The 26,732-nt window shown below is 42.6% G+C and overlaps 1 protein-coding gene across 7 annotated transcripts in view; it reads left to right on the plus strand.

Annotated features, from left to right (window-relative positions):
- The window catches only part of CAPS2 (calcyphosine 2), a 158,932-nt gene that overhangs the window by 122,028 nt on the left and 10,172 nt on the right, over positions 1-26,732 (plus strand). For 5 of the 7 annotated variants that reach the window (XM_068276655.1, XM_068276660.1, XM_068276654.1 and 2 more), the window contains 3 exons: positions 9,672-9,791; positions 11,541-11,600; positions 16,896-16,992. In XM_068276655.1, the coding sequence (XP_068132756.1) occupies positions 9,672-9,791; positions 11,541-11,600; positions 16,896-16,992 (277 nt within the window). Of the gene's footprint in view, positions 1-9,671; positions 9,792-11,540; positions 11,605-16,895; positions 16,993-26,732 lie in introns of all 7 variants that reach the window. The other 2 variants (XR_011030429.1, XM_068276658.1) reach the window with 2 other exon arrangements.

Consider the following 26,732-nt stretch of genomic DNA (forward strand, 5'->3'; position numbering starts at 1 on the left):
AGGAATGGCTCAAGTCATTAACAGAGTCTGACCAGCAATACATTGTTTAGCCCAGCTTGAGTTGTAAAGTGGAAATAATTCTGTTAAAATGTTTACCTTACTGGATCAGAAATTGTGTATACAACAAGAGTCACAGACTGCGCAGCAAGCAGTGAGCACATGGTGAACCATGTTTCTCTACACCACTGGCATTAAGCTGAAGCTTGTATGTTTAGGAGCTAGCACTGTCTCATCGCACATTATGAAGTAAGGAAAATACACGGAGCTCTGGAATTCTGACTGTGTGTGCAGCAAAGCCGGGGCGGCTTCGGAGCAGGAGAAATGATTTATTTTGACATTCAGCCTCTTATCTCTCTCAGGTCCTGCCGCCCTTTTATCCTTCCGATTTTTTACCGCCCTAGGCCATGGCCTTTGTGACCTTTGCAGAAATCCGGCCCTGTAAATTACTTTTCTCCTATGTTGCTATCACTTACAGTAGTTAGTAGTAATCTGACATTACCAACATATTTTGGACTAGCCCATCTTCTCATAGGGGTATTCTCAGAGTTTTCTTTATTTTTGAAAGCACCTACTGAATGGCAGTTGCTCCGTCCAACTGCCAAAATAGTGTGCAGTGAGCAGGGAGGCTGGCCAGCATCTTTGTATAAAGATTTTTCAGGGAATGTCTTTATAAAGAATGAAGACCATGCTGAGAATCCCCCATGAAGAGATGGATTAGCCCAAAATTTGTTGGTAATGTCAGATTTCTACTACCTACTGTAAGTGACAGCAACATAGGAGAAAAGTAATGCGGGGTTCATTTTACTCTGGAAGAAATGTACCTCTTATTTGTATGTGTTTTAAATTTTAAGATTTTCACGACAGCTCCTCTTAAAGGAGTTATCAGGGCAAATATAAAAAACTAGTAGACCTAAGCCCTTTTAAAAACGGGCTCTGGGTCCGTGTTTCTGAGAGCGCGCGCACACCTGGTCGCTCGCTCACACGCCGCCTGCTCGGCTCCCTGGCCCCGTCCCCGGCCTCCTGTCTCTGGGTCCGTGCTGCGCACATGCGCAGTAGCAAAAAGCACGGACAACACTACACAGAGACAGGAGGCACACGCAGGGACACAGGGGTTTTATTATAGAGGGTGAGCTTTACTCACCTGGAGCCTCCTTCGGCCCCTTGCAGCTGACTGTCCCAAGCCGACGGCTCCGCTGTCCCGGTCGCCGCGCACGGTGCTCACTGCGCCTGCACGAACCGCCGCTGTCAGTCATGGCCACTTTGCCCGCGGCGCGCTGCGCAGGTGTACACGGTGACCGGGGCAGCGGCGGGGAGCGGAGCAGTCGGCGTGGGACAGTAGGCTGCAAGGGGCTGGAGAAAGCTCCAGGTGAGTAAAGCTCATTTTTTATATTTGCCCTGATAACTCCTTTAAGCTCTGATTTGCTGTAATCACATCTTGGTTTAGCACATGATCATGATGACTAGCATTTCAGAGACTTACATATCTATCACATGACAAAACTGATCAAATGCTTCTCCATAAGCTCTCGTAGACGAGAGGGTTAACCACTACGCCACCATGCTTTTAGAATGTTCCCTGAATGCCTAACTCTACTAATATTCTGTGTACAATCATTTTGTTGTGCTGGGTTAAAGTGAGGGGTGAGAGTGCCACCTTGTTGCCCTACAGTGGCAAGGTGCTGTTTTGTTTAAGTGCTTGTTTTCTCACTCTGACTTCATACAGCTTCTAGTAATTTTTCTTTTTCTTTCTTTTCTCCAACATCAAAAAGAATACCTGTTCACCAATGTAGAGACAGCATTCAGTGTTTGTTGTGCTTCTTCTGTGTTGGGGCCCAAAAGCACCGGTTTTTTGTTTTTGAAATAGCTGGTTGTGCAAGGTGTTGTTTGCATTAAAGCGGCCCTGAAATCAGAACTTCCTCTATGCTCTAAAAGATAAGCAACAACATAGTAAACTTTAAAGAAAATAATTTATTTTTTACTTGTAAAACAAAATACAGAGGGCCCAATATAGTGTAGTATGTTGAGGCAAATGGCAATCAGATGTATAATGAGGAGTAATGCTCACAAATGTGGGTTACCACCAAGCAGTTGAATAAAGAAACCTGTCCCCACTCAAGTAAGAAGTCGCTCTCTAGTAGAATGAAGGGGGTTGCACCCCTCCACGAAGGGTGACTAACACTATGTCATGCAGGTAGGAAACAGAGGCTCCAGTGCTAAAATTAGTTAAAAACTGTCTAAAAGGGAGGTAGAAGTGGACTTACCTCCAGGTAATAGGACCAAGGATGTTTAAAAACATCTCTTTATTGTTCACAATCACAAAAATACAAGTAAAAGGCTCCACTGCACTGCGTTTCGTGGAGACGCTAAGTTTTATTTCTTGGACTGACAGATTCTCCACAATATTGCCTGAAGAAGTAGCGCAGTGGAGTCACAAAACATGGCGCAGTGGAGTCTTTTAATTAAGGTAAGTCCACCTCTATTTCCCCTTTAAACTGTTTTGAACTAATTTTAGCACTTGAGCCTCTGTTTCCTACTTGCATGACATTTCTTTGTTACAGCTGATACAAATCCTGCAATAAATCTGCAGTGTGTCTACTTTCTGCTTTCATGGAAGCAAACATAGGGATAACATTCTGTGTTTACAAGTTAGTTGCTCTGCCAAGGCAGCCAGCTGGCACAGCTGAGAAATCAAATTTCACTTGTGATTAGTCAGTGGGTGAGTGGGACACAGGTTAAACTCTCTGAATACATACAGGGTGCATTTCTGTATGTTTTCCTTCTGACCTGTGAAAGACTTCAGGTCCACTTTACGTGTCTGCCAATAGTTTTTCAGTCAAACAATCTTATGTGGGCCTAAGTCTGACTTTAACTTGATCATCACTTTTAAATATAAGTGAGCACATTTCTGGAATTTACCTGATTGCCACCCTCATAAATTGCCCTCATGTGTCACAAATTCATTTGTTATATGAGGTTTTTATTTATTTTGTTCAGACTGAAAACTTAATAACTTTAAAGACTTACATTGATTATAACCATGGTAAAAATATATACCTCGTATACTCGTGTATAAGCCTAATTTTTCAGCAGAAAAAATGTGCTGAAAAGTTACCCCCTCAGCTTATATGCGAATCAGTGGAGCAGAACGGATGGTGAAGGTTTTGTTATTGGCAGAGGAGTGTATGGATTGTGCACTAGTGATCCCACTCTTGCCAGCTGGCTCCCTGCTGTGTCCCTGCCCCCCATCCCCTGCACCATAGTGTGCAGAGTGTGCTGCTCAAGACTACCTGTGTCTCCTGGCTTGTGAATCTGAGTGTGCAAGCAACCTGCAATGATCGGAGATTCTACCTGTGTGGCAATCACTGTGTCTCATATCTATGACGCCATCTAGTGGCATATTGAGACAAAGTTGTATCATTCTTGGGGCACATCTGGCTATGGAAAGAAGGAATTACTTGTACTGGGGGCACATCTAGCTACTGTAAAGGGCTATACTGGGGAGGGGGCTTATATGCGAATCAATCACTTTTTCCTGGTTTCTGAAACAAGTGTGTACCTTGGCTTATACATGGGTCGGCTAATATGCAAGTATATACAGTATTCATTTTTATGGCCAAAGACTTTGCATTTAAAAGTGTTATTATATTACTATGTATTATATATACTGTCTGATTTATCTATTAAGCATTATTTATCATTTCTTGCTCTATAATTTGATTTTATTTAATGTAAAGGTTAACTCTGAGAAACCTCTGTTAGTAAAATGTGAACTGAACGAATTCTGTAAATATGTCTAAAAGGATTGTGCTGTTGTGTGCATTTCTGTTATAATGAAGTCTGACCCTATAATAAGTGCTGTCTAAATGACTTATCTGCTTTAGAATTGATATTCAGAATGTCAGGTTATTAAAATATATTATGTATACCCTTTGTGGATGTAGTTATGTTAAGATATGCCTATTACTGACAATCATAGCGTTTGCTGTAATACAAAAACGTTAGATTTGATTAATCATGTCATATAATAATCTAAATGTTGCATTTTTTCCCTCTATGCTTTCTGTAAGAGTTCCAGTTTGCCCCTTCCGTGGGGATCATAGAGATATTTTATTATATTAATATTTTATTTTTTATTGAAGTTTTCGCATATTTTTTCACAGCTTTGTTAAAGGAAACCAGAGACCTAATAAAAAAAAGTTTTATACATACCTGGAGCGTCCTCCAGCCCCATGTGCACAGATCGCTCCCATGCCGCCGCCCTCCTTGCGCAGACTGGCCGCGACTGGCAGACCTGATATCGGAACTGCAGGACAGCGGCGTGGGAGCGATCCATGCACATGGGGCTGGAGGAAGCCCCAGGCATGTATAAAAGTTTTTATTAGGTCTCTGGTACACTTTAACAGATGTAACAAACAGGTTCTGATAATTGCTGAAATACATCATAAATGAAGCCAAGTAGACAAAGCATCGAGAGAACTATGGATATAGGGCAGATAGGCAAATATAATGGAGCAACCACATGATCTAAAGGTTCCTATTGTTGTAAAATAACAGATAAGTTAACAAATACTGAGGGGAGCATGAATAAAACTTCGTAGGGAACAAAAATGCAACTTAGTTGGATAGGCTAGGTCTAATCTCATTCATTTATCATTACCACTCAAGACTGAATGAGAGAGGATCCACCGCTAACCGCAACATGAAATAACATAAACAGAAATATGGGCCCAATAGTTACTAAGTAATGGTAGGAGATTATTATTATAGCAAATGACCTGAAGACTACGTATCTAGTGGATGGTTAATGGAGTAGGGGTCATAGATTTAACTAAGTGGGTATTAAAATATATGTGCCACTTTTAGGTTTCCCCTATTATTGCATACTTTGCACATTGAGGCCCATATGCAATTCACTTTTTCTCCTGAGTTTTCTCCTAGTAGATACTTTTTCATCTTCAATTTAAAATAACTTTTCAGCAATTGGCAGTTAAAAACATACCAAAAAGTACCGGTAGGTGAAAAAGTACAATGAAAATTATTTTGAATATTTTTTTGCCTGCAGGTTATTTCAAATGCATTTTATTGACAAGTTTAAAAATATCACCTAGGAGAAAAGTCAGGTGAAAAAGTTAATTGTGTATGAGCCAGAATGATTTAGAGCCTTAAAGTCTATCTACACTCATTTATTTTTAAGCCCGCCTTCCTGTCCTTCTCTGCAATCACTAAAGAGGGCCCCCTCCTCTCATATATCCCCCTCCCTCCTCCACCTTTATTTTTATTTGGATCCTTGAAGCGCCATTGATGAAGCTGTACTGAGTCTACCTTTCCTCTACATTAAGAGAGCCAAGCTAGGCCTCCTGTTGCCGCTTCTGGAAGGGGGAGTGCCAATCTCTTCCTCCAGTCACAGCGGATTGGACGGAGCGCATAGCTGTTACAGCAACTAAGTTCCCCCAGTTTATCAATGGAAGCTGAGGCTGCAGTTTTTGATGAGACTGTCAATTTAGAGGTTGTTGTCGTGTGACATTTACCATTGAGGACTTCAAGAGGAGAGTATAAAGGGATTTTTGGAAGAGAGGGCACATTGTTAGCTTAGCTCAGGTGATGATGAGAGGAACTAAAAAAAATGAATTAATGTAATTGTGCTGATATTTAACACAGGAAAAATAGTAACCACAGTATGTAAAATAAATTAATTTATTTAAAGGGGCACTATGGCAAAAATTTGTAAAATTTAAAGTATGTATAAACATATACAAATAAGAAGTATGTTTTTTTCCAGAGTAAAATGAGCCATACATTTCTTTTCTCCTATGTTGCTGTCACTTACAGTAGGTAGTAGTAATCTGACAGAACCTACAGGTGTTGGACTAGCCCATCTCCTCATGGGGGATTCTCCGGGTTTTCTTTATTTCAAAAGCACTTAGTGAATGGCAGTTGCTCTGTCCAGCTGCCAAAAAACTGTGTAGTGAGCAGGGAAGCTGGCCAACTTCATTGTTTAAATCCTTTTTAGGGAATATCTTTATAAAGAATAGAAGCCTTGCTGAGAATCCCCCATGAAGAGATAGACTAGTCCAAAACCTGTTGCTTCTGACAGATTTCTACTACCTACTGTAAGTGACAGCAACATAGGAGAAAAGTAATTTATGGCTCATTTTACTCTGAAAAAAAATGTACTTTTTATTTGTATACTGTATGTTTGCACATATTTTAAATTTTACAATTTTTCGCAATGGTGCCCCTTTAAGGAGCATAATTATACAATTCCCGTTTTATCCATATAAAAGTAATTATCTCTTTAGTCACTTAAACAATTAACCGGCCAAATTGTATTAGTCAGATTTGGTTGGATAAGCTTTGTTTACACCAACATGCACTATATTTTGAATCTTATCATGAGAATGTGGTAGACAGCACAAAATTTGCAATAATGCCATGACATGATCAAAGAAACTCCAAAAAAGTTAGAATGTTTTTATTCATAATATAGTTTATCTGTGTCAGAATGATTACAGATCCATTTTTCAAGCTGTTGGACTCCATAAAGCTCCAAATATAGCTATTATCGTAGTTTCAAATGAGAAAAAACTTGGAATGGTAGTGAATCTTCCCAAGTGTAGCTGGCTTACCAGGCATGATTCAAAGGTGCAACAAAAATCATCCAGAATATCAAAACAAAATTACACATCAACAGCCAAAGAACTTCAGGACTTTGTGACCTGTGCGTGTGTTAGTTTTGATGGCTCAACAGTAGAAAAGTGAGAGAACAAAAATAGGATTAATGCCACCAGAGTAACAAGGAACAGTCAAGAGACCACCTTTATTCAAAATACAGTAGCCCTTGTGATTCTGGTCATCAATCCTTATTCCTGTTCCTTGTGCCTTGCCTCATGTACTTGCTCCCTGCTACTGTTATCGACTTCCTAGTGTTGAACCTCTTGTTTTTTTTTCACTACACTATTGCCTAGTGCATATATATATATATATATATATATATATATATATATATATATATATATATATATATACATACACTCTGTATATATATATATGTATATTTATATATATATATATATATATATACATATATATATATATATATATATATATATATATATATATATGATCTTCTGGTTTTGACCCTTATATGTCTGACTATTTGTTTTACTTGTTGTTTATGTTAATCCGCTCTTGTACATATATTGCATAAATTGTGCACCTGTATATTGCCTTATATATCTCTGCTGTAGATAGTTAGGGTTGGTCTTCTGGGATATGTGGTGCGCTATGTGTTTTTTGATTATATTAGGAATTCAAAGTGAGATAAAGATAACTGGGAGCAGCTCACTTGTATATGTAAAACAACAAACTTTAATCCAAAAAACTCTTCTTAGAAAAACAGCAGCAGTAAAAAACAAGTATACTTATCACACCAACGGCTCAGCAAAGTGACAGGTCTGTGGGAGGTGCGGAGGAGTCATGGTAGACGTTCGTTTCGCCCCGCTATAGGGGCTTTATCAAGACCTAATGCCCCTCTCCTCTGCACTCACCACTTAAGTATCACAAACACCTCCCCCTTCCCCTCAATGTAGCCACTAATCAAAACTTGTCAAACCAGCTCACCTTAGTCCAGTTCCATAATCACCGCCGCACTAGGAACCTCCTGTACGTCCAATGCGTCACTTTCGCATATCCAATACTGGGAGCCAATAGGACGATTCATTGTCCTCAATGTTCCCTGCGTGCACGATGCAACCTTCTTGTCGCATCATCATAGCACGGCGTGCGGCCGTGCGTCATTTCCGCGTTAAGCTCCATGGGATTCAAACATTTCTGCGTTCCACCCGCCGCCATCTTAAAAGCATTGATCCTATGCGACGTTATCGGCGCATTGCGCCAGTAGGACATCTTGTGGCCACAGTGTATAATGCCACTACCTGTAATGAATGGATAACTTCATAAACTTCAATACCAACACACTATAAGGCAAACTAAGGACCTCTGGTGGCCATAATTTATATTACTACACTCAGGCTACATACAAGTAAATTGGGTCTAATAGGCAATAACTGTATCTAAGTATATACCCAACTATATTACAATACCGAATTTGGGGAGGAGCTTGTATAACTATAAAACAGCATACAATGTACATACATAATAAAACAGAACAACAGACTCCATTAAACATGAGTACGATGTTCACAAGCATAACAACATACATAAGTTAAACCACTTCCAAGGTTCTTTTGATTCTAATATCTATTCAGTTAACCTCAATCCATCATATTAGTGCCCGAGATAAAATCCTAGCACAGATTACTGATGTACATCATAGGTAACCCAACTATATGTAGGAAGAGGAGTATAAACAAATTGATATGACCTGATGTACACATAGATGGGGGAGGAGTTTGTGATACTTAAGTGGTGAGTGCAGAGGAGAGGGGCATTAGGTCTTGATAAAGCCCCTATTGCGGGGCGAAACGATCAACAACCATGACTCCTCCGCACCTCCCACAGACTTGTCACTTTGCTGAACCGTTAGTGTGATAAGTATGCTTGTTATACTTGTATACTTGTTTTTTTACTGCTGCTGCTTTTCTAAGAAGAGTTTTTTGGATTAAAGTTTGATGTTTTACATATACAAGTGAGCTGCTCCCAGTTATCTTTATCTCACTTTGAATTCCTGACTACAATCTATATCTTACTGGATGTTGCACCACTTGGACGATATTATCAGTGACTAACAGGCAGTGTCATCTGGTGTGCATTTTATCTTCACATCTTAAGGACTATAAAGTTTTTTGATTATATGATTGCATGCAATTGCATGCATATTTTTGTGTGTGTATAGATTGTACTTTTGTAAAGAAACACATTTATTCACTTTCATTTTCATTGTGCATAATTCAGTATTTCCTTGCAAGGGATCTTCTGTTCTTGTTCAGTCATGTTAACAATCTGCATGCACAGATCATAACACTGGCTTTATACAGCTTTTTATTATATATATATATATATATATATATATATATTTTAAGCTGATCTTGCAGATAGGAATGCCCATTTTTCATCAACATATTCTAAATATGCAACACATAAGAGCTGAAGTCATATATAATGACTACATCATAGATGCTTGCAGCCCTTGCTTTGAAGTCAGAGGTGTTCCCCCTGTTATTTATGGAATTTCTTCCAGGTTCGAAACTTGGCCAGGGCAGTATCTGCACAGAGTTTGCCTTTTCTTCACGTGTTTATGTGGGTTTCCCCCAGGCACTCCAGCGTTCTCCCATATAACAAAAATATCAGTTGAAAAGGAAAAAAGAGCTTCTGGGCACCAAGATGCATAAAGACGTCACCTTTAATTTATCCTCCCAACACCTTCAAAACATACATGCAATGAAAATCAGCCTAACAGCCGTTTCGCAGGATAACCTGCTTCTTCAGAGGCAGCACATACGTACATACATTAACAAAAATATACTGGCTAGGTAATTATTTCCTCCCAAAATTAATTGTGAGCTTCACTAATGGGACTGTTACTGACTTAACCTGTTCAATGCACATTGTAAAATGCTTTGAAACCTATAGTCACTACATTAATGTATGATAATATTAACGATATTCGATGTGTTCTACATATTGTTAACCAGCTATATGTTGATTCTTAGGTGTTTGAATCTTTGTGGCTGATTCTGGATGAAAACAACAATGGAAGGGTGGACTACACTACATTTATTCATGCCCTTGTTGGAGAAATGAATGAGTACAGAAAATTGTTTGTCCGAAAGGTAGTTATAAACTTGCATTTGCTTTACATAGCATTATATGGAAGTTAGCGTGTTTACATCCGTGAATATGGTAAGCTGTTTGTATAGTAATGCTGAAGTGACATTTCCTGTTTACTGATTGACAGAGATGGCCAATGAGATGCAAATTTCTTGTAAATTGTATGCAGCTTGAAATTACACCAATCAAAACTGACAGTAAGTTATATTGATTGGTCCAATTTCAGGCTGCATACACTTTACATGAAATGTGAATGAAAGTCAAAAGGATTTGCATCTTGTTGAACATCTCTGCTCATTGGTTGCCCATTCCTTTCCAAAGGCCATAGCATACATCAATCTTGGTTCTGCATATTTATCTTTATTTGAATTCATACTTTATACGTCACCGGTGCTTTTTAGTGTTCATCAGTGTCTTGCTGTTACCATTATTTCAAATATGCTACCCATAGAACCAGTTGTGGTGCCTGTCATTGTGAAAAATAGAATATATTTATTCAGCACTGACTAAAAATGACTTTCTAGTAAAAAAATAGAAATATTACCATCATGGCCATCCATTTCATGTTATCCCTGCATATACAGTACTTTTTAACCTGTAAATAATTTTATCATACCACTAGTTTCTGTGCATGCTTATCTAATTGAATATGAAGTAGTAATCATAATGTGTATCCTATTACAGCTTTTAATGACAACTGTTTCAGGCAGATTCAACTAGCCACAAATTGTACTTTCTATAAATGGTGGATATACTGTTTGCAGGGCTAGTGCTACTGAACAGGGATGTAAAAATACAAGGAAGCTCATTCAAATGATAAAAAGAGGGTTGGGCGGTAAGGTCAGAGGAGGATTTTTTCACTGAATGAACATATTGAAAAAAAAAATAGAAAGAAAGAAATAGGTGAGTTTATGTAAACACAGTGGGGGAGATTTATCAATGCATTACCGACAGTTTTTTCTTCTTAATCTGTTCTAACCAGCAGGGAGAACAGTTCTGCATGATAATAAGAACCTTCTTAAATCCTACGTAATAGTGGCAATTTAGCATGAATTTCTAGAGCTGCACTACAGTTAAAAAAAAAGTGCAAATCCATCCCTAAACTGGCGCAGATTAAGAAGTGCTTGATAGCCGTTCTACAGGTGTAGAACTGCAGGCAAGACATGATTGCAGAGTGCAGGCTAGACATGATTTGTGATGTGCTCCTCCCCCCCTGCTGAATTCCTCCTCAGAGCCTGCTGCTATCAATACGACAGGTGTGTTGGTTACCTCAGCAACAGCAATTCCCCACACACACTGCACTGTCTGAGAGACCTTCCCAGCTCCTCCTATTTTACAACAGTTTTAGAAGGAATCTGCACTATCTAATGATTTCTTAAGATGCATGAGACAGTTCTGCATGGATTTCTAAAAACCTACTAATATTTTGTCTCAGACACTTGATAAATCTGGCCCAGAGTATTTTAGGTGCTGACAGTGGCTCTTATCTGTTGTCCTGTCCTGTCCCTCTGCTATGAGATATGACTCATGTATGCTAATTCGAATGGTTTGGTTTTAGAGCTCATTAATCCCCCCTTCCTCCAAGTAACCGCTCTTGACCCTGTTTATTGGGCAATTTGTCCCTATGTGAGGGAGAGATTGGAACTGCCACACTCCATCAGGAAATGATTAAGCTGGACGAGTGACAGTAAAATAAAGTGTATAGAAGTATCCGTCATTTACTAAGCACCCTATCCATTCTTATTTTGTAGAATTGCTTGTATGCAAACCATTTTTGCTTTAGACTTTTGAAAGTGGCAAGCAACATAAAGGTAGGTAAGTGATCGAGCCAGCACCTTATGATGCAAGAGGTATTTATATGAGGCCACTAGTTTTGTTTGTCTTATCTATTCCCAAAACAGCATAGACTGTGGTAATGGATTTAGTTTATCTGTGTTGGTGGTATTTCTAGAAGTATTGCCAATAAAGGCACAACTGTGGCAGATTTGACAAATCAGTAGCTGGATTTGCAAGGACATTTTTTATCAGGATACCAGTAAGTGTCTGATGAGGATACCCTGGAGGGAGGAGCATGCACACATTTTAATGAATATAGTGTAATAATGGCAAGCATATAAAGGAAAACAGTTCTTTGAGTCAGAGGAGTTAAACACAGGGGGCCATATGCAATTCACTTTTTCACCTGAGTTTTCTCCTAGGTGATATTTTCCCAACTTCTAAATAAAATACCTTTTACTCCACCAACAAGCAAACAAATACTCAAAATAATTTTGGCAGTACTTTTTAGCCCACTTTTTGGTACTTTTTCCATTGCGAAGTGCTAAAAAGTTCATTTAAATTGAAGATGAAAAATTATCTCCTAGAAGAAAATCCAGGAGAAAAAGTGAATTGCATATGGCCCTGGGACCCATATGCAATTAACTTTTTCACCTGAGTTATCTCCTAGGAGATAATTTTTCATCTTCTCTTTAAACTACATTTTCAGCATTTTACAATTGACAAAGTGCCCAAACATTAGTGAAAAAGTACTATCAAACTTATTTTGAGTATTTTCTTGTTTGCTGGAGGCTTAAAAGGCATTTTATAACAAGTTGTGAAAATATCACCCAGGAGAAAACTCAAGGGGAAAAAGTTAATTGCATATGTGCCCGGGTGTCTTCACAAAGGAGTTTACCAAGTTTGCTTTATCATGCCTTACAGTGGCTTGCAAAAGTATTTGGCCCCCTTGAAGTTCCACATTTTGTCATATTACTGCCACAAACATGAATCAATTTTATTGGAATTCCACGTGAAAGACCAACACAAAGTGGTGTACACGTGAGAAGTGGAACGAAAATCATACGTGATTCCAAACATTTTTTACAAATCAATAACTGTAAAGTGGGGTGTGCATAATTATTCAGCCACCTTTGGTCTGAGTGCAGTCAGTTGCCCATAGACATTGCCTGATGAGTGCTAATGACTAAATATAGTGCACCTGTGTGTAATCTAATGTCAGTACAAATACAGCTGCTCTGTGATGGCCTCAGAGGTTGTCTAAGAGAATATTGGGAGCAACAACACCAGACACTCTCACAGTGAGAGAGAGGGAGAAAGAGAGGTGCAATCAGGAAATAAGATAGCTGAGCAATAACAGAGGATAGCAAATAGTGCATGGGTGTACACCTCCTCTGCTAACCCCATATACTACTCATTTCCATTATCTCTCATGGTACTTTGTAGACATATAGTGAACGATTCATTGTGCCTAATAAAAGACAAGTGTCCCTGCATCCTGTCCCTGTGTCAGTGCTTTTGTGCTACTGTGCATGTCCTGCACTGTCAACCGTTAGGACAGGACGCAGGACAGACCAGGGGGCGGGTGCGCACACGCGCATGGCAGTGACAGACCTAGAGCCCTTTTTTAAATGGGCTTAGGTCACTAGTAGGATATAATTGAATTCATTTTTTCTCCCATGTTTTCTTGCTGGAGATGTTTTCACACAATAACTTCAATACAAAAACTTTTCAATCACTAGCAAACAAAAAAGAAACTCAAAATAAATCAACCGAAATTTACAGATACTTTTCTCAACAACTTTTTGTAGTTTTTTTCACTTGCCAGAGGCTGACAACAAATTGTGTGGATAAGATGAGGAAACCTCTCTTGTAATACTGGATTCTAATTGTAATCTCAAATAATAATTTAAATCTGTAAATACACAATGAGATTTTTCAGTCGATTTACTGTCCGATCTTATTTCCAATCTATTTTCATATCTTTTCTTATCAATTTCCATTCACTACCATGAGAAGTCGATCAGAGAAACAATAAGAAAAAGATTGGACATGTCTTAATTATCTATCGAACCATCTATCTGCTTAAAAAACGTATGGTGTATTCCCAGCATTAGAAAACTCAGGAGAAAAGTTAGTTGAAAATGGTCCATAGGTTGAAGGGAAAAATTGTACTGAAGAGCAGTGAGATTTCATCATGACCACTTGTAACATCCATTAATATACAGAGAAGTCTTATTTTTTGATTTGAATTATTTTTTGATTCTCTGAACCTGATTGGAGGTTTTAAATAATCAAAGTGAAAATTCCCTGCTTTTCCCTGTACATGTCCTTTAGTAAATCACCTGGGCAGCAGGAAATACTTACAACTGATGAGTGTTCTTGCATATTTTAAATTGTATTTTGTTGCCTAAAGATGTTACTGGTAATGTTGGCAATAAAAAAAAATTACTGAGGAAATTTTATTAGCTATTGCTGGGGAAATTTTATTAGCTATGAACATGGCGACCCTAAGCAGACATTATTTAAACATAATATTTTGCTCAGAGTTTAATATTTATATTTTCCTTCCAAACATTATGTTCTGCTCTGAGTTTAATATTTATACCGGTGTTATGTTTCCTTATTTTGGAACAAAAGCACTAAAACTTTTGATAATATGTTTTATTACAGTACTGTAGCTGAAATGAATTCCAATGTTTTTATATCCGTGCATGAGGTACCATATTTTTAGCTCCATTAGACTTTTTGCCTTATGGACCGAATCCTATATAATAAAACCCCTGTGTCTCTGTGTCCTCCTATGTCCCTGTGTCCGTGCTTCCAGACTTGACAGTTTGCTGTCTGTGAATCTCATTGCATTGTGGGAAATAACAGCTTTTTCCAACTGCCAAGCAAGCAACATCTCCCTGTGTGCTTATACTGCAGACAGCGGTGGAGGACGGGTGAGCGGGATGCATCTGTGCTCGCGTTTTGGGGGGGGGGGGGAGCAGGGGTGTGCCCATGGCCTGGTGGCCATTTTGTAATGGGCAGGCTTTTTTTTACTAGTAATATATATTAGGGCCAACACCAGGTCTCCCCTCCTAGCTAGCTCTTCACCACCCACAAGCTAATAGCAATCCCCACAGGCCCAGCGCACTCACACTCCTCCTTGTCTTATGTCCAATCTTCATTGTCCCTGGCAGCCCCTCACCATGACCCGGTGCAAGTGTGCCGCTGGATCATGGTGTGGGAGCATCAGCAACAACAAGGATAGAAGAACACAAGACTGTGAGGAATGCTTCAGCTGGAGAGGTGAGTGCACTTCACTGCCATCATACTCTGAAAGGGCCATGGGCATTGCTATTAACTGGGAGGGGGGGGGGGCAGAGAGAAGGCAAGGTGGGGGGAGACCTGGTGCCAGCTGCTACTACTTTGCTGGGGCCCCAGGGGAGCACTATCAGCTTAGGTGGGGAGACAGTTTGGGAGTAGACGCTCAAGATGCCTCTGCACCATGAAGACAAAGCAGATTTAGATTATTTTTTTCCTGGTTTTTGTCCTCTAAACCAAGGTGCTTCATATGGTCAGGTGCATCTTATGGTGCGAAAAACACAGTATCTAAATATCTCAGTATGCAAAATTATTTGTGAGGTAGTGTACTGTCTGCAGGCTGTTATTGGAATACTCACCTGTCCTATTTTACTTGCCAACTAGCCTTTTACCCCCCTTTCCCAGACCAAATAAACTCTGCAGCCTGGCTGCTGCCATATTGATTTTAACTTCATTGCCAATAGCTGTCATTTATTTTCCCGCTGTAGCCTATTCCTGTCTTATGTAGTCACACAGGGGTTGTAAGCTGTAATACCCTGAAAAAGCATTGCCAGTTTGTACCACACCTTACTGCATGCCTAATTTAAAAAACTTACTTCAGGCTAACCTCATGTGCTTAATAGTAGAGATGGGCGAACAGTTTGGCTGTGTTAGCCGAACTGTTCGGGCTGCCCAATCTGTCATTTATCTATGCCTCTTACTACTTCCGGGTCGCAATGACCTGGAGTAGTACGTCTGCGCTGCCCGGCAGAGCGCGTCCTAGCGACGCGCTCCCGTTGCCGTGCACTTTCTGCGCATGTGCGTGACGTCACTCATGACGTCACGCACATGCGCAGAAAGTGCCCGGCAACGGGAGCGCGTCGCTAGGACGCGCTCCGCCGGGCAGCGCAGACGTACTACTCCGGGTCATTGCGACCCGGAAGTAGTAAGAGGCATAGATAAATGACAGATTGGGCAGCCCGAACAGTTCGGCTAACACAGCCAAATTGTTCGCCCATCTCTACTTAATAGTGCTTTGTGACTAAGCGCTGCTTGGTAAATGCTCAGTGACTGCAGTCCAAGAAAATTTACATGGTGCTGAATATGTTTAACTATATGAAAAACCACAAATAAATTTGAGCATATTCACCCTCTTCTCTCTAGAGTAATACCAGCCCTGCCCCCCTGACTATAGGAGTTGATAATGACATCTCAACTCTTATACTAGCTTGCTGTAGCAGCCAGCAATATGATGTGTGGAGGGGTGAGTGACTGAGTCTGCCTGTCCACGCAAAGCACCACACAATTTCTTTTGAAGATCTTCAGACTCTCCCTGGCCCTATTGAGGAAGGGGGGCACGTAGTATTGTTACAATGTTGAAACAATCAAATAAACACCCATTCCTCTGGTAATTTGTACAGGGATCTCCTGAGACCCCTTTCATATTGGTCCATAGGGTGTAAAAGGGGAGTCAATAAAAAAGTATTTTTAATATTTTATTAAACGTAACTTGTTAGAAGTATTATGGGTTGATCCCATCACTTTACACCCTGCCACCTTACTCGTTGATTGCCGTCTTCTGCATGTGTTAATTGCAGTCTGACTCCTTTCTTGTTGCTTGGAGCCTTCTTCAATTTTGCTTGAAAAGGACACATGGGGACAATGCAGAGTCCCTGACGTTGCGGCGGGTCGGCGGTTCATAACGGTGGATGGTCATAAGTCGGGGACTCCCTGTATTTGAAATATAAGTCCCAGTGACTTTTACTCCCCATTTTTTGTCTTATATTCCAAAAAATATAGTAACAGTGCTCTTATCTGCTTATGACAAATGGCAAGTTGAGAGCCTAGGTTCAGGTCCACTTTAATAGGATGTATTCATACTGCTTTGGATCAGCTTCCTTATCAAATGTTTAATATGAGAAAATATTTAATTAAATATTAAAAATAATAAAAAAAAGATGTTTTAATTTTTAATGATTTAAAATAAGTACAGTATTCTAAATATTTTATTTTAGATGTCCTAAAAGTTCATTCTCTTTTAGGCATTTATGAAGCTGGACCCAAATAAATCTGGGGTAGTATCCTTGGTGGATGTGCGAAAGTTTTACTGTGCAAAGAAGCATCCACAAGTATTGGCAGGTAAGTCTATTTCATGTACCAGTAGATTAGTAAAACACCGTTTTATACATACAAAGAAATAAAATAGACTTTGCACTTCCTCTTCCTCTTTTCCCTTCCACTTGTAAGTCCAGCATATTGGTAGGTATGGATACATGTTTTTCTTTCAGATAATTCTGGATTTGGACATACAGGTTCATATGCAATTATTGTTTCTCCTGAGATATATCCTAGGAGATAATTTTCATATACCGGTAGGTAAAGAATAGTCAGTCTTACAAAGGATCAATAGCGTGCAGTCAAAATATCAGGAGCAGGGAGCAAGGGACACAGAACCAAATGACCAGATTCACAAGGCTACAAACATCAATGATCTAGCAATGTTCTCCTGGGAGAAACAGGCTTAAATATGCAGCACATTGGTCAGGTGACAATCCAGAACAGTCCTCAGAGTTCCATCTGCAGGCGAGCCAGGGAATAGTACAGTTCCTGGCAAGAGGAGATTCATCTGCTGGTTTTGCAGCGAAATAGGTCTCCTAGACATATAACCATTTTCTGATCCAACTGTTATTTACAGAATATGTAAATGATCACATCACATTTACCTGTGGGGTTTGTGCACATCAGCTTAGAAATAACACAGACGTTAGTATAGGTTTTGTGTAAAGTTCCTTGTCAATTAGCTCCTTTCAAATTATTCTCCATGGGGTGAGTTATACACACAATTTTTGCTCTACGTGCATGCTAATGAAAGCCTAGCATGACAGACAGGCTTCTTCTGTCACCAGTCTGTGATATCTTTAGTGGAGAAGCTTTTTCAGATCTTAAACTAACTCGAAGCAGCCCAGCTGAAAAAGCAATTTTCAACTGCTAATACTGTTCAAAGGAATAGGGTTTTTTTTGGAATTTATCAAACCCTTCCCAACTTTATTGAACAATATACAATGACAGTCCCCACCTAAATTATTACATACATCATATATTTATATAATATATCTATTACCATATCCGATGAAGATTAGAGAAAATAAATATTTGCATCTCAGGTCAACATTAAACTAAGGGTTTTTTTATGGTCCCTCGGTTAAGTGTAGTTCAGGTTATCATATCAGATTATTTACTAAGGATACTGCCCTTGCGGCAATAGCCAGGTGCGTTTTTCAAAGGGAGGATTATGGTGGTGACTTTTGTCATTTTTATACTTTGAGACGCATAATAAAATCCATACAATTTGCATGAGTAAGTCAGAAGAATGCCTCTTTTACTAGTTTTACCTTTCCTCATTGTTTACAAAATCCCCAAGTAAAGGAGGCAGAGTTTGCTTGGGCCTCCTCTGACCTTTCCACAACCATCCATATAAGTTAATCGAGTTGAAGAAAAAAGCAGGGCACCACTCCTTTAAAAGTCCCTTTATTCCGGTGGGGGAGACAGCAGGTACATGCAGTGGGGGTATCAAGTGCCTGACAGCTGTTTCGCTGATTTAAACCAGCTTCTTCAGAGGCAGTATGTACATACTGCCTCTGAAGAAGCTGGTTTAAACCAGCGAAACAGCTGTCAGGCACTTGATACCCCCACTGCATGTACCTGCTGTCTCCCCCACCGGATTAAAGGGACTTTTAAAGGAGTGGTGCCCCGCTTTTTTCTTCAACTCGATTGGATTACAAGGATTTTGGATGAGCACGCTCTGTGTCCTGGTCCCAGTCCTGGTGTGTCTGCCCTGCTGCATTTGGTGCCAGGTACTGTCATTCCTCTTTGAATTTATATCCATATAAGTTAAGGGAGGAGGGTCATATTTGTCACCCATGTGATAGGCATGGTCTGAGCACCAGCTGATGAGGTAGCACCAAATGGGTGATACAGGAGCAGCAGGCAGAAGGATTGTTGAGAAAGAAGCCAAAGGCGAGAGTAGACAGCAGTCAGGATGATGATAGGCAGGATGAGAGTAGGGCATGGAGAAAACTGCAGGATGCTAGTAGACAAGCTGGGGTCAATGTAATAATCATTAGAATCTGTGGGCAAGTTGGGGTCATCAGTATCAGGGGACAGGTTAAGGAAAAAAGCTACATACTCCAATAGGATAACAGTTGGCTGAAAAAATCAGTCAGTAAGTTACCATTTTGTGTGACAGTTTAGGAGCGGTTTCTGTATAGACATTTTGGTTGGGTAAATGCTGAGCAGCATTCTCTGCTTTATGGAGAGGGGAGGATAAGCAGGAGACTCGTCAGTGCAGGGTAAATGCTGAGCAGCATCCTCTGCTTTATGGAGAGGGGAGGATAAGCAGGAGACTCTTCAGTGCAGGGTAAATGCTGAGCAGCATCCTCTGCTTTATGGAGAGGGGAGGATAAGCAGGAGACTCTTCAGTGCAGGGTATATGCTGAGCAGCATCCTCTGCTTTATGGAGAGGGGAGGATAAGCAGGAGACTCTTCAGTGCAGGGTATATGCTGAGCAGCATTCTCTGCTTTATGGAGAGGGGAGGATAAGCAGGAGACTCTTCAGTGCAGGGTATATGCTGAGCAGCATTCTCTGCTTTATGGAGAGGGGAGGATAAGCAGGAGACTCTTCAGTGCAGGGTATATGCTGAGCAGCATTCTCTGCTTTATGGAGAGGGGAGGATAAGCAGGAGACTCTCCAGTGCAGGGTATATGCTGAGCAGCATTCTCTGTTTTATGGAGAGGGGAGGATAAGCAGGACACTCTTCAGTGCAGGGTAAATGCTGAGCAGCATTCTCTGCTTTATGGAGAGGGGAGGATAAGCAGGAGACTCATCAGTGCAGGGTATATGCTGAGCAGCATTCTCTGCTTTATGGAGAGGGGAGGATAAGCAGGAGACTCTTCAGTGCAGGGTATATGCTGAGCAGCATTCTCTGCTTTATGGAGAGGGGAGGATAAGCAGGAGACTCTTCAGTACAGGGTAAATGCTCAGCAGCATTCTCTGTTTTATGGAGAGGGGAGGATAAGCAGGAGACTCTTCAGTACAGGGTAAATGCTCAGCAGCATCCTCTGTTTTATGGAGGGGGAGGATAAGCAGGAGCCTCTTCAGTGCAGGGTATATGCTGAGCAGCATTCTCTGTTTTATGGAGAGGGGAGGATAAGCAGGAGACTCTTCAGTGCAGGGTAAATGCTGAGCAGCATTCTCTGCTTTATGGAGAGGGGAGGATAAGCAGGAGACTCTCCAGTGCAGGGTATATGCTGAGCAGCATTCTCTGCTTTATGGAGAGGGGAGGATAAGCAGGAGACTTTTCAGTGCAGGGTAAATGCTGAGCAGCATCCTCTGCTTTATGGAGAGGGGAGGATAAGCAGGAGACTCTTCAGTGCAGGGTATATGCTGAGCAGCATCCTCTGCTTTATGGAGAGGGGAGGATAAGCAGGAGACTCTTCAGTGCGGGGTATATGCTGAGCAGCATTCTCTGCTTTATGGAGAGGGGAGGATAAGCAGGAGACTCTTCAGTGCAGGGTATATGCTGAGCAGCATTCTCTGCTTTATGGAGAGGGGAGGATAAGCAGGAGACTCTCCAGTGCAGGGTATATGCTGAGCAGCATTCTCTGTTTTATGGAGAGGGGAGGATAAGCAGGACACTCTTCAGTGCAGGGTAAATGCTGAGCAGCATTCTCTGCTTTATGGAGAGGGGAGGATAAGCAGGAGACTCGTCAGTGCAGGGTATATGCTGAGCAGCATTCTCTGCTTTATGGAGAGGGGAGGATAAGCAGGAGACTCTTCAGTGCAGGGTATATGCTGAGCAGCATTCTCTGCTTTATGGAGAGGGGAGGATAAGCAGGAGACTCTCCAGTGCAGGGTAAATGCTCAGCAGCATTCTCTGCTTTATGGAGAGGGGAGGATAAGCAGGAGACTCTTCAGTACAGGGTAAATGCTCAGCAGCATCCTCTGTTTTATGGAGAGGGGAGGATAAGCAGGAGACTCTTCAGTACAGGGTAAATGCTCAGCAGCATCCTCTGTTTTATGGAGGGGGAGGATAAGCAGGAGCCTCTTCAGTGCAGGGTATATGCTGAGCAGCATTATCTGTTTTGTGGAGAGGGGAGGATAAGCAGGAGACTCTTCATTGCAGGGTAAATGTTGAGCAGCATTATCTGCTTTATCTAGAGGGGAGGATAAGCAGGAGACTCTCCAGTGCAGGGTATATGCTGAGCAGCATTCTCTGCTTTATGGAGAGGGGAGGATAAGCAGGAGACTCTTCAGTACAGGGTAAATGCTGAGCAGCATCCTCTGCTTTATGGAGAGGGGAGGATAAGCAGGAGACTCTTCAGTACAGGGTAAATGCTGAGCAACATTCTCTGCTTTATGGAGAGGGGAGGATAAGCAGGAGACTGTTCAGTGCAGGGTAAATGCTGAGCAGCATCCTCTGCTTTATGGAGAGGGGAGGATAAGCAGGAGACTCTTCAGTGCAGGGTATATGCTGAGCAGCATTCTCTGCTTTATGGAGAGGGGAGGATAAGCAGGAGACTCTTCAGTGCAGGGTATATGCTGAGCAGCATCCTCTGCTTTATGGAGAGGGGAGGATAAGCAGGAGACTCTCCAGTGCAGGGTATATGCTGAGCAGCATCCTCTGCTTTATGGAGAGGGGAGGATAAGCAGAAGACTCTTCAGTGCAGGGTATATGCTGAGCAGCATTCTCTGTTTTATGGAGAGGGGAGGATAAGCAGGAGACTCTCCAGTGCAGGGTATATGCTGAGCAGCATTCTCTGTTTTATGGAGAGGGGAGGATAAGCAGGAGACTCTCCAGTGCAGGGTAAATGCTGAGCAGCATTCTCTGCTTTATGGAGAGGGGAGGATAAGCAGGAGACTCTTCAGTACAGGGTAAATGCTGAGCAGCTTCCTCTGCTTTATGGAGAGGGGAGGATAAGCAGGAGACTCTTCAGTACAGGGTAAATGCTGAGCAGCATTCTCTGCTTTATGGAGAGGGGAGGATAAGCAGGAGACTCTTCAGTACAGGGTAAATGCTGAGCAGCATTCTCTGCTTTTTGGAGAGGGGAGGATAAGCAGGAGACTCTTCAGTGCAGGGTAAATGCTGAGCAGCATTCTCTGCTTTATGGAGAGGGGAGGATAAGCAGGAGACTCTTCAGTACAGGGTAAATGCTGAGCAGCATTCTGTTTATGGAGAGGGGAGGATAAGCAGGAGACTCTTCAGTGCAGGGTAAATGCTGAGCAGCATTCTCTGCTTTATGGAGAGGGGAGGATAAGCAGGAGACTCTCCAGTGCAGGGTAAATGCTGAGCAGCATCCTCTGCTTTATGGAGAGGGGAGGATAAGCAGGAGACTCTTCAGTACAGGGTAAATGCTGAGCAGCATTCTCTGCTTTTTGGAGAGGGGAGGAAAGCAGGAGACTCTTCAGTACAGGGTAAATGCTGAGCAGCATTCTCTGCTTTATGGAGAGGGGAGGATAAGCAGGAGACTCTTCAGTACAGGGTAAATGCTGAGCAGCATCCTCTGCTTTATGGAGAGGGGAGGATAAGCAGGAGACTCTTCAGTACAGGGTAAATGCTGAGCAGCATCCTCTGTTTTATGGAGAGGGGAGGATAAGCAGAAGACTCTTCAGTGCAGGGTAAATGCTGAGCAGCATCCTCTGTTTTATGGAGAGGGGAGGATAAGCAGGAGACTCTTCATTACAGGGTAAATGCTGAGCAGCATTCTCTGCTTTATGGAGAGGGGAGGATAAGCAGGAGACTCTTCAGTGCAGGGTAAATGCTGAGCAGCATTCTCTGCTTTATGGAGAGGGGAGGATAAGCAGGAGACTCTTCAGTACAGGGTAAATGCTGAGCAGCATTCTGCTTTATGGAGAGGGGAGGATAAGCAGGAGACTCTTCAGTACAGGGTAAATGCTGAGCAGCATTCTCTGCTTTATGGAGAGGGGAGGATAAGCAGGAGACTCTTCAGTGCAGGGTATATGCTGAGCAGCATTCTCTGCTTTATGGAGAGGGGAGGATAAGCAGGAGACTCTTCAGTACAGGGTAAATGCTGAGCAGCATCCTCTGCTTTATGGAGAGGGAAGGATAAGCAGGAGACTCTTCAGTACAGGGTAAATGCTGAGCAGCATTCTCTGCTTTATGGAGATGGGAGGATAAGCAGGAGACTCTTCAGTGCAGGGTATATGCTGAGCAGCATTCTCTGCTTTATGGAGAGGGGAGGATAAGCAGGAGACTCTTCAGTGCAGGGTAAATGCTGAGCAGCATCCTCTGCTTTATGGAGAGGGGAGGATAAGCAGGAGACTCTTCAGTACAGGGTAAATGCTGAGCAGCATCCTCTGCTTTATGGAGAGGGAAGGATAAGCAGGAGACTCTTCAGTGCAGGGTAAATGCTGAGCAGCATCCTCTGCTTTATGGAGAGGGGAGGATAAGCAGGAGACTCTCCAGTGCAGGGTAAATGCTGAGCAGCATCCTCTGCTTTATGGAGAGGGGAGGATAAGCAGGACACTCTTCAGTGCAGGGTAAATGCTGAGCAGCATTCTCTGCTTTATGGAGAGGGGAGGATAAGCAGGAGACTCGTCAGTGCAGGGTATATGCTGAGCAGCATTCTCTGCTTTATGGAGAGGGGAGGATAAGCAGGAGACTCTTCAGTGCAGGGTATATGCTGAGCAGCATTCTCTGCTTTATGGAGAGGGGAGGATAAGCAGGAGACTCTTCAGTGCAGGGTAAATGCTGAGCAGCATTCTCTGCTTTATGGAGAGGGGAGGATAAGCAGGAGACTCTTCAGTACAGGGTAAATGCTGAGCAGCATCCTCTGTTTTATGGAGAGGGGAGGATAAGCAGGAGACTCTTCAGTACAGGGTAAATGCTCAGCAGCATCCTCTGTTTTATGGAGGGGGAGGATAAGCAGGAGCCTCTTCAGTGCAGGGTATATGCTGAGCAGCATTCTCTGTTTTATGGAGAGGGGAGGATAAGCAGGAGACTCTTCAGTGCAGGGTAAATGCTGAGCAGCATTCTCTGCTTTATGGAGAGGGGAGGATAAGCAGGAGACTCTTCAGTACAGGGTAAATGCTGAGCAGCATCCTCTGCTTTATGGAGAGGGGAGGATAAGCAGGAGACTCTTCAGTACAGGGTAAATGCTGAGCAACATTCTCTGCTTTATGGAGAGGGGAGGATAAGCAGGAGACTCTTCAGTGCAGGGTAAATGCTGAGCAGCATCCTCTGCTTTATGGAGAGGGGAGGATAAGCAGGAGACTCTTCAGTGCAGGGTATATGCTGAGCAGCATTCTCTGCTTTATGGAGAGGGGAGGATAAGCAGGAGACTCTTCAGTGCAGGGTATATGCTGAGCAGCATCCTCTGCTTTATGGAGAGGGGAGGATAAGCAGGAGACTCTCCAGTGCAGGGTATATGCTGAGCAGCATCCTCTGCTTTATGGAGAGGGGAGGATAAGCAGAAGACTCTTCACTCTTCAGTGCAGGGTATATGCTGAGCAGCATTCTCTGTTTTATGAAGAGGAGAGGATAAGCAGGAGACTCTCCAGTGCAGGGTATATGCTGAGCAGCATTCTCTGTTTTATGGAGAGGGGAGGATAAGCAGGAGACTCTCCAGTGCAGGGTAAATGCTGAGCAGCATTCTCTGCTTTATGGAGAGGGGAGGATAAGCAGGAGACTCTTCAGTACAGGGTAAATGCTGAGCAGCATCCTCTGCTTTATGGAGAGGGGAGGATAAGCAGGAGACTCTTCAGTGCAGGGTAAATGCTGAGCAGCAGTCTCTGCTTTATGGAGAGGGGAGGATAAGCAGGAGACTCTCCAGTGCAGGGTAAATGCTGAGCAGCATTCTCTGCTTTATGGAGAGGGGAGGATAAGCAGGAGACTCTTCAGTGCAGGGTAAATGCTGAGCAGCATTCTCTGCTTTATGGAGAGGGGAGGATAAGCAGGAGACTCTTCAGTACAGGGTAAATGCTGAGCAGCATTCTGTTTATGGAGAGGGGAGGATAAGCAGGAGACTCTTCAGTGCAGGGTAAATGCTGAGCAGCATTCTCTGCTTTATGGAGAGGGGAGGATAAGCAGGAGACTCTCCAGTGCAGGGTAAATGCTGAGCAGCATCCTCTGCTTTATGGAGAGGGGAGGATAAGCAGGAGACTCTTCAGTACAGGGTAAATGCTGAGCAGCATTCTCTGCTTTATGGAGAGGGGAGGATAAGCAGGAGACTCTTCAGTACAGGGAAAATGCAGAGCAGCATCCTCTGCTTTATGGAGAGGGGAGGGTAAGCAGGAGACTCTTCAGTGCAGGGTAAATGCTGAGCAGCATTCTCTGCTTTATGGAGAGGGGAGGATAAGTAGGAGACTCTCCAGTACAGGGTAAATGCTGAGCAGCATCCTCTGCTTTTTGGAGAGGGGAGGAAAGCAGGAGACTCTTCAGTACAGGGTAAATGCTGAGCAGCATTCTCTGCTTTATGGAGAGGGGAGGATAAGCAGGAGACTCTTCAGTACAGGGTAAATGCTGAGCAGCATCCTCTGCTTTATGGAGAGGGGAGGATAAGCAGGAGACTCTTCAGTACAGGGTAAATGCTGAGCAGCATCCTCTGTTTTATGGAGAGGGGAGGATAAGCAGAAGACTCTTCAGTGCAGGGTAAATGCTGAGCAGCATCCTCTGTTTTATGGAGAGGGGAGGATAAGCAGGAGACTCTTCATTACAGGGTAAATGCTGAGCAGCATTCTCTGCTTTATGGAGAGGGGAGGATAAGCAGGAGACTCTTCAGTGCAGGGTAAATGCTGAGCAGCATTCTCTGCTTTATGGAGAGGGGAGGATAAGCAGGAGACTCTTCAGTACAGGGTAAATGCTGAGCAGCATTCTGCTTTATGGAGAGGGGAGGATAAGCAGGAGACTCTTCAGTACAGGGTAAATGCTGAGCAGCATTCTCTGCTTTATGGAGAGGGGAGGATAAGCAGGAGACTCTTCAGTGCAGGGTATATGCTGAGCAGCATTCTCTGCTTTATGGAGAGGGGAGGATAAGCAGGAGACTCTTCAGTACAGGGTAAATGCTGAGCAGCATCCTCTGCTTTATGGAGAGGGAAGGATAAGCAGGAGACTCTTCAGTACAGGGTAAATGCTGAGCAGCATTCTCTGCTTTATGGAGAGGGGAGGATAAGCAGGAGACTCTTCAGTGCAGGGTATATGCTGAGCAGCATTCTCTGCTTTATGGAGAGGGGAGGATAAGCAGGAGACTCTTCAGTGCAGGGTAAATGCTGAGCAGCATCCTCTGCTTTATGGAGAGGGGAGGATAAGCAGGAGACTCTCCAGTGCAGGGTAAATGCTGAGCAGCATCCTCTGCTTTATGGAGAGGGGAGGATAAGCAGGAGACTCTCCAGTGCAGGGTAAATGCTGAGCAGCATCCTCTGCTTTATGGAGAGGGGAGGATAAGCAGGACACTCTTCAGTGCAGGGTAAATGCTGAGCAGCATTCTCTGCTTTATGGAGAGGGGAGGATAAGCAGGAGACTCGTCAGTGCAGGGTATATGCTGAGCAGCATTCTCTGCTTTATGGAGAGGGGAGGATAAGCAGGAGACTCGTCAGTGCAGGGTATATGCTGAGCAGCATTCTCTGCTTTATGGAGAGGGGAGGATAAGCAGGAGACTCTTCAGTGCAGGGTATATGCTGAGCAGCATTCTCTGCTTTATGGAGAGGGGAGGATAAGCAGGAGACTCTTCAGTGCAGGGTAAATGCTGAGCAGCATTCTCTGCTTTATGGAGAGGGGAGGATAAGCAGGAGACTCGTCAGTGCAGGGTATATGCTGAGCAGCATTCTCTGCTTTATGGAGAGGGGAGGATAAGCAGGAGACTCT

This window comes from Hyperolius riggenbachi, chromosome 3 (assembly GCF_040937935.1).
Source record: "Hyperolius riggenbachi isolate aHypRig1 chromosome 3, aHypRig1.pri, whole genome shotgun sequence".
In the NCBI taxonomy this organism is placed as follows: Eukaryota; Metazoa; Chordata; class Amphibia; order Anura; family Hyperoliidae; genus Hyperolius; species Hyperolius riggenbachi.